Genomic DNA, 15,222 nt, shown 5'->3' with positions numbered 1-15,222 from the left:
TCATTAAAAGATGTGGTGGTACTTAACTATAATATAATACTACAGAAAATTTCCAAAGATTTGGAGCGTTGGATAAGTCTACCACTATCTATTATTGGAAGGATAAGCGTTATTAAAATGAATGTATTACCTAGACTGTTGTATATGTTTCAAAATGTCCCACTGGCTCCTCCTGCTGGATTATTTACTAAATTAACATCACTAATCAGAGAGTTTATCTGGAACAAGAAGCAGCCACGTATTCGTTTGTCTTTGTTGTACCTTCCCTTTGATACAGGGGGGTTGAAATGCCCCAACTTTTACTGGTACTATTTGGCTATTCAATTAAGGACAATAAGATTTTATTTTTCATCCCAAAATACCCCGTCATGGGTGGGGATGGAAGCAAATGCTCTTAAAATGCCATTAAATTTGTACTTATATTCTGCGAAATCCAAACAGTTAAAGAAAGAAACAAATAATCCTATAGTTCAAAACATGATTGAAGTCTGGTTTACAATAAAAGAAATGATGAATATTAAGAACAATCTCTCTCAGTTTAGCCCCATCTGGGGAAATGCCTTATTTGTACCAGGAAAGTTGGATGCAGGGTTTCAGGATTGGGCAGTAAAAGGTGTTAAGAAAGTGGGTGATCTGTTTTGTGATGGAGTAATGGTCTCATTTGAGGATTTAGTCTCAAAATTTCAAATCCCCCAAAAACACTTTTTTAAGTATTTACAAATTAGAAGTTTTATTTCATCTATGCAAAATAAATCCCTTAATTTTCCCCAATTAAGTAAGCTAGAGGAGTTTATGGTGAAAAAAGGTGGTAATAAAGGTTTAATTTCAACATTTTATAATTGGATTGTTTCTGCCTCTTCAGAAACATCAGTTTCTAAGTTGGAAGCTTGGAGAAAGGACCTAAATATCAATATTTCTGAGGAGACATGGAAGTTAATTTGCTTAAAAGCACAAAAACAATCGATTAATAGTAATTTAAAATTATTACAATACAATTGGACTATGCAAACATATGTAACACCGGTGAAACTGAATAAATATAATAATAGAATACCAGATACATGTTTTAAATGTGGAGAAGCCCGTGGAACATTTTTTCATTGTATATGGGAATGTAGAATTGTTTGTGCCTTTTGGCAGGAGGTGATGAACAAAATAAACCAAATTTTAAATAAAAAGATCACTTTAGACGTAGAAATGATGATACTACAAGTGTATCCTAAAAATATTAAATTAACAACCTATCAAATTAAATTTATGGATTACTGTACATTACAGGCAAAACGTATGATTGCAATAAATTGGAAAACATCAGTTCCTCCTGCTATTGGCGCTTGGATAAACTCCTTGACACAGTGTATGGAAATGGAAAGGATTACGTACTTTCTGAAAAATAAGTTAATATATTTTGATGAAATTTGGAAGCCATTTAAACATTTTTTAAAAGTAGTAAATATAGAACAACTTATGTAGGAGAGTGGAGTAGGAGGAAATTGTTAGCATTGTGCATGCTATTTTTGTTTGTTCCTATTGAATATATTTTCTTCTTTCCCTTTTTTTTTCTTTTTCTCTTGAATTATGTATAAATGCCACATATGGCACAATTGTATATATATTTCATTTTGAGCTTGTTTTTTTTTTTTTTTTTTTTTTTTTTTTCTTTGGTCGGAAGAGAGCAGAGCGGGAGGTGAGGGTGGGGGAAAAGGGTTTCTATTACAACAGCATATTATGGGAAACTACCTTTGAATGTTGTTGAAAAAGTAATAAAAATATTTAAAACAAGAAAAAAAAAAAAAAAAAAAGTTACAACCTGTAGATGAGTATTGCCAGTGCAATTTACTTGTGTATTTCACATAAAAAATAGATGGTTCTAGTAAGTAAATATTACTTAGAAATAGCCCGAGTAAAGATTACAAGCACTTTCTGTGTGGAAAAAGTTGCCTAGCTTTTTTTAAGTAAATGTCACTCCAATTTTTTTTCAGTGTATAAGATAAAGCCATGATCATGTGTTTCTGAGTCTTCTATCAAAAGTTACAGCGATTTATATGAAGTTGTACGAAAACGCTTTCTGTCGCCAAGACAATGCGTTTCTCACTGTTACATGCATTTGAATGGGAAACTCGCCCGAGACAAAGTATAGGTTTTCATTATGTGAATAATTTTAAAATCTTAGCTCAAACGGCTGCAAAACCTGCACTGAAAAAAAATTGGAGTGACATTTACTTAAAAAAAGCTAGGCAACTTTTTCCACACAGAAAGTGCTTGTAATCTTTACTCGGGCTATTTCTAAGTAATATTTACTTACTAGAACCATCTATTTTTTATGTGAAATACACAAGTAAATTGCACTGGCAATACTCATCTACAGGTTGTAACTTTTTTTTTTTTTTTTTTCTTGTTTTAAATATTTTTATTACTTTTTCAACAACATTCAAAGGTAGTTTCCCATAATATGCTGTTGTAATAGAAACCCTTTTCCCCCACCCTCACCTCCCGCTCTGCTCTCTTCCGACCAAAGAAAAAAAAAAAAAAAAAAAAAAAAAAAACAAGCTCAAAATGAAATATATATACAATTGTGCCATATGTGGCATTTATACATAATTCAAGAGAAAAAGAAAAAAAAAGGGAAAGAAGAAAATATATTCAATAGGAACAAACAAAAATAGCATGCACAATGCTAACAATTTCCTCCTACTCCACTCTCCTACATAAGTTGTTCTATATTTACTACTTTTAAAAAATGTTTAAATGGCTTCCAAATTTCATCAAAATATATTAACTTATTTTTCAGAAAGTACGTAATCCTTTCCATTTCCATACACTGTGTCAAGGAGTTTATCCAAGCGCCAATAGCAGGAGGAACTGATGTTTTCCAATTTATTGCAATCATACGTTTTGCCTGTAATGTACAGTAATCCATAAATTTAATTTGATAGGTTGTTAATTTAATATTTTTAGGATACACTTGTAGTATCATCATTTCTACGTCTAAAGTGATCTTTTTATTTAAAATTTGGTTTATTTTGTTCATCACCTCCTGCCAAAAGGCACAAACAATTCTACATTCCCATATACAATGAAAAAATGTTCCACGGGCTTCTCCACATTTAAAACATGTATCTGGTATTCTATTATTATATTTATTCAGTTTCACCGGTGTTACATATGTTTGCATAGTCCAATTGTATTGTAATAATTTTAAATTACTATTAATCGATTGTTTTTGTGCTTTTAAGCAAATTAACTTCCATGTCTCCTCAGAAATATTGATACTTAGGTCCTTTCTCCAAGCTTCCAACTTAGAAACTGATGTTTCTGAAGAGGCAGAAACAATCCAATTATAAAATGTTGAAATTAAACCTTTATTACCACCTTTTTTCACCATAAACTCCTCTAGCTTACTTAATTGGGGAAAATTAAGGGATTTATTTTGCATAGATGAAATAAAACTTCTAATTTGTAAATACTTAAAAAAGTGTTTTTGGGGGATTTGAAATTTTGAGACTAAATCCTCAAATGAGACCATTACTCCATCACAAAACAGATCACCCACTTTCTTAACACCTTTTACTGCCCAATCCTGAAACCCTGCATCCAACTTTCCTGGTACAAATAAGGCATTTCCCCAGATGGGGCTAAACTGAGAGAGATTGTTCTTAATATTCATCATTTCTTTTATTGTAAACCAGACTTCAATCATGTTTTGAACTATAGGATTATTTGTTTCTTTCTTTAACTGTTTGGATTTCGCAGAATATAAGTACAAATTTAATGGCATTTTAAGAGCATTTGCTTCCATCCCCACCCATGACGGGGTATTTTGGGATGAAAAATAAAATCTTATTGTCCTTAATTGAATAGCCAAATAGTACCAGTAAAAGTTGGGGCATTTCAACCCCCCTGTATCAAAGGGAAGGTACAACAAAGACAAACGAATACGTGGCTGCTTCTTGTTCCAGATAAACTCTCTGATTAGTGATGTTAATTTAGTAAATAATCCAGCAGGAGGAGCCAGTGGGACATTTTGAAACATATACAACAGTCTAGGTAATACATTCATTTTAATAACGCTTATCCTTCCAATAATAGATAGTGGTAGACTTATCCAACGCTCCAAATCTTTGGAAATTTTCTGTAGTATTATATTATAGTTAAGTACCACCACATCTTTTAATGAAGGAACTATTTTAATACCTAGATAGATGAATTCAGAGTTAACAGTAAAGCCAGATATATTCTGACTTACATTTTGAATGTACCCTTGATTAAGTAACATTAATGACGATTTTGTTACATTAACTTTATACCCTGAGAAAACCCCAAACTGATCTAATAAATCCTTTACAGCGGGCACAGAATTTTTTAATTGCTTTAAAAATATTATGATATCATCAGCAAATAAAGCAATTCTATGTTCCTTTCTACCAATCCTAACACCTTGTATCTGTCCGCTGTTTCTAACAGCTATTGCCAGAGGTTCAATAGCTAAAAGGAATAAAAGTGGAGATAAGGGTGAACCCTGCGGGCACCCTCTTTTAATATCAAATTGTTCAGAGATTATCTCATTTGTCTTAACCTGAGCCACAGAATGACAATGTAATAGCTTGATCCAATGCAGAAATACGTTTCCAAACCCAAATCTAACAATGACATCAAAAAGATATGACCGTTCAATTCTGTCAAAAGCCTTCTCCGCGTCAAGCGAGAGAATGGCTGTATCGTCCTGCTCACTTTGATTATGAAGAATGTTTAAAACTCGTCTTACATTATGAAAACCCTGTCTATGTTTAACAAATCCATTTTGATCATCCCCTATAATAACTGGAAGAATACTTTCTAATCTTTTAGCAAAAATTTTAGGTTGTAACTTTTACTCAGAATACCATTGCATCCAATTACAAAACCCAAGTGAACATTGCTGATATTTCTTTGTGTTTCTTACTCATCTTTTCTTTGTTATATTCTATGTAATTATTAAGTAATATTTATTATGAATGTACTAGTTAATATTAATCGAATTGAATAAATATTCTTATTATTCTATTAAATAATAAATCAATATTTTCTAAAACAAATATTTGCAGCTTAAGAGACACTTTTATTTCACAGTTGAAATGGCATAGATATATTTAAAATATCTACATAACATAACCACAAAAAACATGGCCATAGAACTTCTTGATCGCAAATTTCAAAACAGAGCATATACACATATACAAAAAAACAACAACATGGTATTCAAAAACTCAGTGTGCACTGTCCCCTTTCTTCTAATCAACTTTCAGAACACATACATCAACTCTGTCCATTAACAGTTGCAATCACTACCTTTGCAGACATTCTCAGAACGTTCAGGACAGAAAGAACTTGTATAAAACTGAGCAACATTTGAAATTACTGTCAGAAAACAGACAAAATGCAAACAAATTAATTGTGCTGGACAAAAGCACAAATAACACTGGAACACTCACACTAAAAGTTTCTTGTGGAGAGACCGGACCTTTGGTGACATTTTAAGGATGTCAAGCTCAAGAAACAGCTTCTGAAATACCTCAAACGTATATTTCAGTTTCAGTGGGTAACTTAAGTTGACAGCATAGATGACACCCATGAGCAGGAGGCAAGCGTTTGTCACACTTCCGCAGTCCTCCAGAATTTCTGTCCCCTCAATGATGACCGACACGTTCACAGGATCTTGGTTTTCCTGTGCCACATTGGGATGGATTACGATGATCTTCATCATGTGATTACTGCAGTCCTCTTTCAATGCTTCTTGGCTGACGTCCTCCTGTGAAAACAAACAAACCACAATTAGAAATAACTAGAATAGATTCCAAGTAAAAGAAAAGGTTAAGAGAAAAAAAAATGTAAAAATAAAAAATTTAGTATACTCAAATCAAACAATATTCATATGGCACTTTTCATACGTAAAGTTACAGAACGTGCTTCACAGAGGCTGACCCTGAGACAAAGAAAATCACTTTTGGGGGCCATCCAGCCTGGAGCTGTCCATGGGACGGCACGCGTGTTGGTAGACCAGAACCATTAAATCATTAAAATAGGTTATAAAGGTATAATCAAATTAAATACTCTTTTGCTCATAAAATAAAGTTAATAAGTGATCGTTAAATAGTCAGAAAAAAAACCAGACAAAAGGCAAGTTAAAGTTTAAGGCAGATAAGATAAAGATTAAATATGATTTAAAAAATAAAGGGTAAGAGCATAAAGATTTAAGAAATTAGTTAAAAGCCTGATTGAAAATATTAATCTTGAGTCTTTTTTAAAAAACATCACGAGTGTAGAGAATCTTTGACCTTCAATATATCATCACAAGTGAAGACCAGATTATAAGGTTAGACAATTTTAATACAGTCATTATGATCATCAGATACCTGATGGTCTTTGATCAGCTCCTCTCCACTCTCTCCAAGATACTCAACTAAGCAACGAATGATAATGTCCCTTCTGCCATCGACATGATGCTATTAAACCCAAAAAGAAAATTTATTGCAGAAAATACACAACATAACATATGTAACATACATACATAACAGCACATACAGATGTAAACAGAAAGTTACCCATGGAGAATGTAAGCCTGCAGCTACATTCTAACGTTGTGAAGTGTACAACTTAACATGAATTTCTCAACGATGTGACAAGAGTCCAGTGCATGTCATAATCTGTGGGTCCAGAAACTGTCTCTGCCCAGTGAGGAAAGTTTTCTGCCTCATCACTGGACATGCAAATGAATTTTTTGCAACATATCAGTACCTCCTATCACAATATTAACCAGTCAAGGACAGGAATTCCCACACACAAGAGTAATATTTTGGGAAATAATTGTATTGGAGTCTATGGGCAGCAGGAAGGGATCTCGTTGCACTCAGAGGGTCACTTTGAAAATTCTGTAAATTTCTCTGCTTTTGAGCGCATATTAAGGGAGAGATGACAGGTTTGTATACACTTGTAGAGACAATCATGTGCATAAATTGTTAATTGTGGCCACAGTGTCAGGATCAGGAGAACAGTTTCAGCCAACACAGACACTGATCAGAATAAAGGACAAGTTCAGTATTTTACACTTAAAGCCCTGTTTTCAGTTTATGATGAAATCGAACGATTTTGATTGAAATTTGGACACATGCTGCTGGCCCGAGCTTTTTTGGTTTCTGTGGTAGCACATCCCCACCTCCACAATGGCTTCATAGGTGCACTGGAACAATCCTTCCTAAAATGCATAAAACTGTCGTTTACAAAGACGTGAAACTCACCGAGTGGTCAGAAGTGTTCACTGATATGTTCACACAAAAATCGCTGCAAAAGATACTTTCCAACTGGTTTTTATTGTAGTTTTTGTCCAACTCCATTGACTTGTATTAGATGTGCTGTGATGTACGGTATTAGTCCGCCGCTATTCCATTCTATTATTCAAGCTCTCGGTGGAAGAATGTACAGGTGTAAGGCGTTTGAAAAAATAGGTCCAGTTTTACAACAAATGGTAAAACACCTGTTGGAAAGCATTTTTGCAACGATTTGTGTGTGAACATATCAGTGAACACCCCTGACCACTCGGTGAGTTTCACGTCTTTGTATGAAGCCATTGTGGAGGTGGGGGTGTGCTACCACAGAAACCAAAAAAGCTCCGGCCAGCAGCATGTGTCCAAATTTCAATCAAAATCGTTCGATTTCATCATAAACAATCTGAAAACAAAGCTTTAAGTTTAAAATAACAAACTTGTCAACTTGTCCTTTAAATAAGAGTGATACATTCTCAGTGTGTATGACCTCATCTTTTCCATTAGATTATGTAATTAAAATAATTTAAAATTTTACCTTATTGAGTGAGTCCAACATTGGTTTTATTTTGGTCCCTGCAGTCCCGCCCTTCCTTCGAAATATCTCCAGGAGTTTGGTGGTGTACCTGTCCAATCTGGACAAAAACGTTCGCTCCAGATGAATTGTGGTTATTCGCTTAAACTCCTCTTTGATCTGAAATGAGAGATAAAACACAAAATCATGTCAAAGATGACTCATGAGATCTCACATACACTTAGTTGCTGCATGAACAAGAACTGGATTTACCTGATTTTCACAGAACAGAGAAGGCCACCTCTCTAAGAGGTCTTGGATTGCGGGGCAATCCTTGACAACCTCTTTTCTTCTCATAGCGAAAGACTTCTCCATTTTCTCATTAATTGCCCTCTCATTGTTCTTCTTCTTCATTTCCTTCAGCAAATCTAGTCTATCCATCTCTAAGGTTTCCTCAGTCTCACCGAATGGCAGTGGTGGCAGATAGTTGACTTCAGCTTTTTTGGCCCTTTTAAAGCCTTTAAGTGAACCCTCTTCACTGGAGCATCGTCTCTTCAGTGTGTTCACCTCGAGCTCTGGAATGGCTAATTGGTGACCTCTTAACTTTGCCCTGTAGTTGCCCATTTTATACTTTATCCTCTGTTGCCAACCATATAGGCCATTAAAAGAACCTGGCTCTTTGAGGCATGGGTATTTTGCTACCAAGGCTTCAGCAACAGCTAAAATCTGGACACCAGTTGGATATGCTGTGAAGCCAAATATAGTCTCTGCAAGCTTCTCAAGAATGCTACTAGTTACGCTTGGGTTGTTCAAAAGTGTGCCATCATTTTCATAAGCTTGCTTTCCTGCTTCCAGTGCAAGGTCTATATCATAAGAGAAGTCTGGTATTTCAAACTTAAATGGCCATGGCTTAGACCTGTAGGATGGTCCACTCTCATCTGGGGAGGACAACAGGATTGTGTCGCATGCAGATGAGGAGGAGCTTGCTTCTGTAGATAGTGGAACTGGAGATTCGACTCAGAACATGTCCACAGTAGTGAGACTTAAGATTACTGGTTCAGTTTTTACTACTTTGAGGTTAGCTTTATCTTGTACTTCCTCAATCGAGGTCAAAGTGAAGAACTGACCATCGAAATCCATGTCCTGGTACATAACAGTGAATGGTCCTGTAATATCAAATGTCTCTCGAAGAACATCATTGAGGTCCTGAAGTGTGCTTGGGATGCCTGCAGGTAAAAGTAGTTTGTGGACATCATCCTCCCCAAAAATTATCCGCAGTTTCGCTGAGGGTGCCATATCAACAGGAAGAAGCTGCAACAACAGAAGAGAAATACAGACATTTATTCACAAGCTTCTCTCCTCACATTTCAAAAAGATAGGCAAATGTGGTGCTTTAAAGTTGTCAGGCGTCTTCCTGCAAGGGTGTATGAAGCCAAAGGATAAAAATCTTTAAGCTCTCTTTGCTCAAGTAACTGCACACTCCCTGTGTTCTCCAGCTCATAACTCCTCAGGTGTTCATTGTACCATGTATTTTGTTGTCTCACGAAAAAAGTCAGTTTGTTACAAATCACCATTATCTGTAACACTTCAGAAAAGTCAGGCAGTCCTGCAGTGGAACCACAACACAACAACATTCCCACTGCATAGTTGGTGCCTAAACTGCACACATTATTGGCAACATGCACAGCTGTAACAGCAGGGAATCTGCATTTCACCAGGTCTTTTAGATCATCCTTAAGCACATCTAAAGAGACCTCTGTTGTTTTTGTGACCGCAAGTGATGGTTTGACAGAATGTGATTGATGATATGCAACCATGAGCTGGTGCTTATTTGCAAGAGACAGCAAAATATTCCTGAAACAACCAGTGTGTCTTACCACCTTCTTGAAAAAGCTGTGTTTGGCCTCGAATCTCATTGTCCAGAGGGCAGCTAGGGGGCCAAATTCCCGAATGAGCTGAGGATAGTGCTCAAGGAAATGGTGCTTGGGAATGAGCTTATGTTGGGGGAAAACATCAAGGAATCTGCTTTGGTGTTCTGAAATGATGCTGTCAAGATAGCAAATGCTTTCTTCAGTATGGGCTCGAGACATGACAAGGTCCACAATGTCTTTCAGTGTCATCAGCATCTGCCATACAGGCTCTTGTTGGGGTACTTTTAAACCTATAATCAGAGGCAAAAGACGTAATAAGCACCAATTTTCATGTGCGTTGCCCCCTACTGATTTTCGAGTCGAAAAGTTAGCAGGAATGAGATGAGGGCGATTTGTTTTATCACTCCACTTGTATGGGAAATTGGAAATGGCATCATTCAGTTCCATGAGAGAAAAATATTTTTTCTTGATCAAGTTATCAAATGCCAAAGCCAGTTCCACTGGAACAATACCCTCCAGCAGATCATGTAAAACATCTGGAGGGTAACCAGATGTAACATGAAAATGCTCAAGTTTTTCTGACAATGCACACTGTTTTTTTACACCATAACAATGAGGGTGATCTGGACTAGACACAGCTGTCTGTACATGCAGTGTATGTTGATCTTTGGTTCTTTGATGAAAAGACCCAGATCTCACTTCATTGGACTGAAACTTGGATCGCTCCCCAACACAAACCGGCAGATGTATGACCCTGCAAAGCTTTCGACAAATCCTGCCACAGAGTGCGCCCCCAAATTATCTGCCACCACACTGACCACAGTCCCTTTAATGGCTTTCCCTAACGCTGGAACAAAAAGACCATCTTTCTCCAAGCTTTGGATATCTGTTAACAGTGGCTCTAAAACTCGCTGGAATCCAAACTGCTTGGTGTCTTCAGCCTTACACAGAATTGCAAGGTAGATTGATGTCAATGTGGAACGTAATTGCACCGGAATGTTTCCCAACACCCAATAGACAGCTGTGACTTTGTGCTTTTTTCGAGATGTCCCAAGAGGATTACATACCTCAAAGTCATCAATGTACAGGATGAGACTCACTCTGTTCTCCTCTACAGAGAAAAACTTGTTGTTTTGATAGTGAGATCCATCACGAAATGTCTGGTACTTAAAGTCATTTTCAGTTTTTTTTTCACCTTCAAATGTGTTTTCTTGAAAAGACTTACTTAGGACCTGCACCAAGGAGGGCAATATTGGGACATACTGGAAGGTTTTGCCCTTTTTTTTAATCAAGTATGTGTTCTTCTGGTTCAACAACTGAAAAATGCTTCTTCATAAATTCTCTTCTCTTGTAATAAGTTGTGAAAGGGCCACCTGTCCCCAAGGCAGTACTTATAGGGTGTGTCTCACAAAGATTTTTCACTAAATCTGAGATAATGGCTGGATCCAGATCACAGTTATGGCTTTTCAAGGTGGACACCACCACATCTCTTAAAAGTGGACCAGATGCAGAGGTGGATATAAACTGAAGCTCATCTACTATTTCATCAATGCATTTGTTTGGGACATTGAACATGCTTTCTAACTTTAAAAATAGATGGCCAAATTTCTCTTTTATATCTTGAGACAACTCCTGTGGTTCCCCATCCCAAAGCTCTAAGCTCTCTTCCACATAGGTCTCATCCTGAGCAAACATGGGTTCATTAGGTTTGCTTTTTAATACTTCAGTTTTAAAATCCTCAAGGGTGTGTGACTGGTGTTTTCTGTGTCTATGTGTAGCAAAGGTGGAATAAATATTTGTACTGAAGTTGCAATCTTTGAAGACACATGCAACTACTTCAAACTTCCTTAAGTGGTTGTTAAGGTGCTCAAAATACTGCTTCTCTGAATTAAAAAAAAACAGAGCAGCAAAGTAGACAAGTAAATGAAAGAGGTCCACTTTGTGTGACCATCTTCACATGGTGTCGAGACAAATGGGTCTTAAGGGCATTAAATGTTTTAAACGAGCAAGGGCAATCAGTGTGAAGACAAGGGACTGACTGGCTGCGACCACCATTTCCATGCTTTAGTCTGTAGTGTTTTAACAATCCCAACCTCTTCTCTGACTCAAAGCTACATATCTTACACATCCATCTCATGTTGTGGCACCTTAAACAGACAAATTATGTGACAAGTTAAACCTAATCGTTACTAATTTGATCTTACCTTGTGGAGTTCAAATTAGCAGTCAGAAGGTCCTATGTTCTGTAAAAAAAAAAGAAAAAAAAAAGAAAAAAAAAAAAGAAAAAAGGTTATCTATATGCTTTTCAACTAATTTCTACTAACTCAAGGATGCACACTGATATTATTATTATTTTTTTTACATATGTTAGTTCGGTGGCAAATTTAAAACAGGTCAATATGAAGACTTGAGTGAAATCGAGTGCGTATATCGTTTTTTGTTTTGTTATTTTTCAAAATACACCTCATGGCAGCTGTGCAGCAATTATTTTAAACTGGACCGTGGTCGTTTTATTCACAAAGACGTTAGTTAAGGCAGCAGGCGTGTGTTGTTTAGGTGGCCATCTAAGCTGTAAAGTGCTGTGGGAAATTCTGGACATACCTCCTGCCAGGAAAGTTAGTCAGCAAGTCTAGCAGGAAAATACACTATTTGCTAGCGCAGCTTCTTTCAGTGCGGAGAAACTGACTTAAGTAGGTGAGCCAACAGGAACGTACAAAGTTTGTTCCGCTTAAAACTTACATTCATGGTTCTACTTCTTCCCGTTTCCGTCAAGTCTGCCAACCGTCGAAATGTGGACCATGGTATGTCTGAAGAAAGACCGCTCAAATGTGGGGAGGGGCTTTGACGTCATGCTCCGAATGCAGAGAAGGTGGCCATATTCACTGATGTCACTCCATTACATTTTACTTGGAAATATCAACTAATTAAGCCAATGAATTGGTTTAGTGAATATTACTTGGATCGAATGATTCAATTTACATACAAAACTGAGGACACATAATTACAAACAATCCTCAAGTAATGCACTACAAGAAAAACTGCTATTTTAAAGTAATAGCACTGAATTTGTAATTTTTTGTAAAATTTATATAGCTAATTGAAATAATAATTACAGGGCCAAAAAAACATTTTTTTCAGTGTGTTTGCCCAGCACGGGGATATTGAGTTCTATAAGATAAAGCCATAAACATGTTTGTCTGAGTCTTCTATCAAAAGTTACAGCGATTTATATGAAGTTGTTCAAAAACGCTTTATTTCGCCAAGACAGTGTGTTTCTCACTGTTACATGCATTTGAATGGGAAACTCGCCCGAGACAAAGTACAGGTTTTCATTATGTGAATAATTTTAAAATCTTAGCTCAAACGGCTGCAAAGACCTGTTCTGTTTGCCCAGCACGGGGATATTGAATTCTTTAAGATGAAGCCATAGACATGTGTGTCTGAGTCGTCTATCAAAAGTTACAGCGATTTATATGAAGTTGTTCAAAAACGCTTTATTTCGCCAAGACAGTGTGTTTCTCACTGTTACATGCATTTGAATGGGAAACTCGCCTGAAACAAAGTATAGGTTTTCATTATGTGAATAATTTTAAAATCTTAGCTCAAACGGCTGCAAAACCTGTTTGCCCAGCACGGGGATATTGAGTTCTATAAGATAAAGCCATGATCATGTGTTTCTGAGTCTTCTATCAAAAGTTACAGCGATTTATATGAAGTTGTTCAAAAACGCTTTATTTCGCCAAGACAGTGTGTTTCTCACTGTTACATGCATTTGAATGGGAAACTCGCCCGAGACAAAGTATAGGTTTTCATTATGTGAATAATTTTAAAATCTTAGCTCAAACGGCTGCAAAACCTGTTTGCCCAGCACGAGGATATTGAATTCTTTAAGATGAAGCCATAGACATGTGTTTCTGAGTCGCCTATCAAAAGTTGCACCGATTTATATAAAGTTGTGCAAAAACGCTTTATTTCGCCAAGACAATGTGTTTCTCACTGTTACATGCATTTGAATGGGAAACTCGCCCGAGACAAAGTACAGGTTTTCATTATGTGAATAATTTTAAAATCTTAGCTCAAACGGCTGCAAAACCTGTTTGCCCAGCACGAGGATATTGAATTCTTTAAGATGAAGCCATAGACATGTGTGTCTGAGTCGTCTATCAAAAGTTACAGCGATTTATATGAAGTTGTTCAAAAACGCTTTATTTCGCCAAGACAGTGTGTTTCTCACTGTTACATGCATTTGAATGGGAAACTCGCCTGAAACAAAGTATAGGTTTTCATTATGTGAATAATTTTAAAATCTTAGCTCAAACGGCTGCAAAACCTGTTTGCCCAGCACGGGGATATTGAGTTCTATAAGATAAAGCCATGATCATGTGTTTCTGAGTCTTCTATCAAAAGTTACAGCGATTTATATGAAGTTGTTCAAAAACGCTTTATTTCGCCAAGACAGTGTGTTTCTCACTGTTACATGCATTTGAATGGGAAACTCGCCCGAGACAAAGTATAGGTTTTCATTATGTGAATAATTTTAAAATCTTAGCTCAAACGGCTGCAAAACCTGTTTGCCCAGCACGAGGATATTGAATTCTTTAAGATGAAGCCATAGACATGTGTTTCTGAGTCGCCTATCAAAAGTTGCACCGATTTATATAAAGTTGTGCAAAAACGCTTTATTTCGCCAAGACAATGTGTTTCTCACTGTTACATGCATTTGAATGGGAAACTCGCTCGAGACAAAGTACAGGTTTTCATTATGTGAATAATTTTAAAATCTTAGCTCAAACGGCTGCAAAACCTGTTTGCCCAGCACGAGGATATTGAATTCTTTAAGATGAAGCCATAGACATTTGTGTCTGAGTCTTCTATCAAAAGTTACAGCGATTTATATAAAGTTGTGCAAAAACGCTTTATTTCGCCAAGACAATGTGTTTCTCACTGTTACATGCATTTGAATGGGAAACTCGCCCGAGACAAAGTATAGGTTTTCATTATGTGAATAATTTTAAAATCTTAGCTCAAACGGCTGCAAAACCTGTTTGCCCAGCACGAGGATATTGAATTCTTTAAGATGAAGCCATAGACATGTGTTTCTGAGTCGTCTATCAAAAGTTGCACCGATTTATATGAAGTTGTACGAAAATGCTTTCTTTCGCCAAGACGGTGTGTTTCTCACTGTTACATGCATTTGAATGGGAAACTCGCCCGAGACAAAGTACAGGTTTTCATTATGTGAATAATTTTAAAATCTTAGCTCAATCGGCTGCAAAACCTGTTTGCCCAGCACGGGGATATTGAGTTCTATAAGATAAAGCCATGATCATGTGTTTCTGAGTCTTCTATCAAAAGTTACAGCGATTTATATGAAGTTGTACGAAAACGCTTTCTTTCGCCAAGACGGTGTGTTTCTCACTGTTACATGCATTTGAATGGGAAACTCGCCTGAAACAAAGTATAGGTTTTCATTATGTGAATAATTTTAAAATCTTAGCTCAATCGGCTGCAAAACCTGTTTGCCCAGCACGGGGATATT

General features: G+C 36.5%; 1 protein-coding gene across 2 annotated transcripts; it reads right to left on the bottom strand.

Annotated features, from left to right (window-relative positions):
• Positions 1-5,176: 5,176 nt before the first annotated feature.
• On the bottom strand, positions 5,177-12,748 carry LOC146685382 (uncharacterized). Of its 2 annotated transcripts, XM_085442165.1 has the most exons (6): positions 12,423-12,748; positions 11,888-11,926; positions 8,086-9,123; positions 7,837-7,992; positions 6,393-6,482; positions 5,177-5,788 (listed from the first exon to the last, which is right to left on the bottom strand). In XM_085442165.1, exons 3-6 carry the CDS (start codon positions 8,434-8,436, stop codon positions 5,468-5,470), a joined length of 918 nt encoding a protein of 305 aa, XP_085298291.1. In that variant the 5' UTR covers positions 8,437-9,123; positions 11,888-11,926; positions 12,423-12,748; the 3' UTR covers positions 5,177-5,467. The 2 variants fall into 2 exon arrangements, with proteins under 2 accessions (XP_085298291.1, XP_085298292.1); XM_085442166.1 differs by lacking the exons at positions 11,888-11,926; positions 12,423-12,748 and adding an exon at positions 9,690-9,814.
• Positions 12,749-15,222: the final 2,474 nt, after the last annotated feature.

The sequence above is a fragment of the Copadichromis virginalis genome, linkage group LG19, assembly GCF_057382275.1.
Source record: "Copadichromis virginalis isolate Kocher_CV1m ecotype Utaka linkage group LG19, C_Virginalis_male_GT1.1, whole genome shotgun sequence".
NCBI lineage: Eukaryota > Metazoa > Chordata > Actinopteri > Cichliformes > Cichlidae > Copadichromis > Copadichromis virginalis.
The sequence above is the reverse complement of the archived record's forward strand: the minus strand, read 5'-3'. Positions and strand labels throughout refer to the sequence as shown.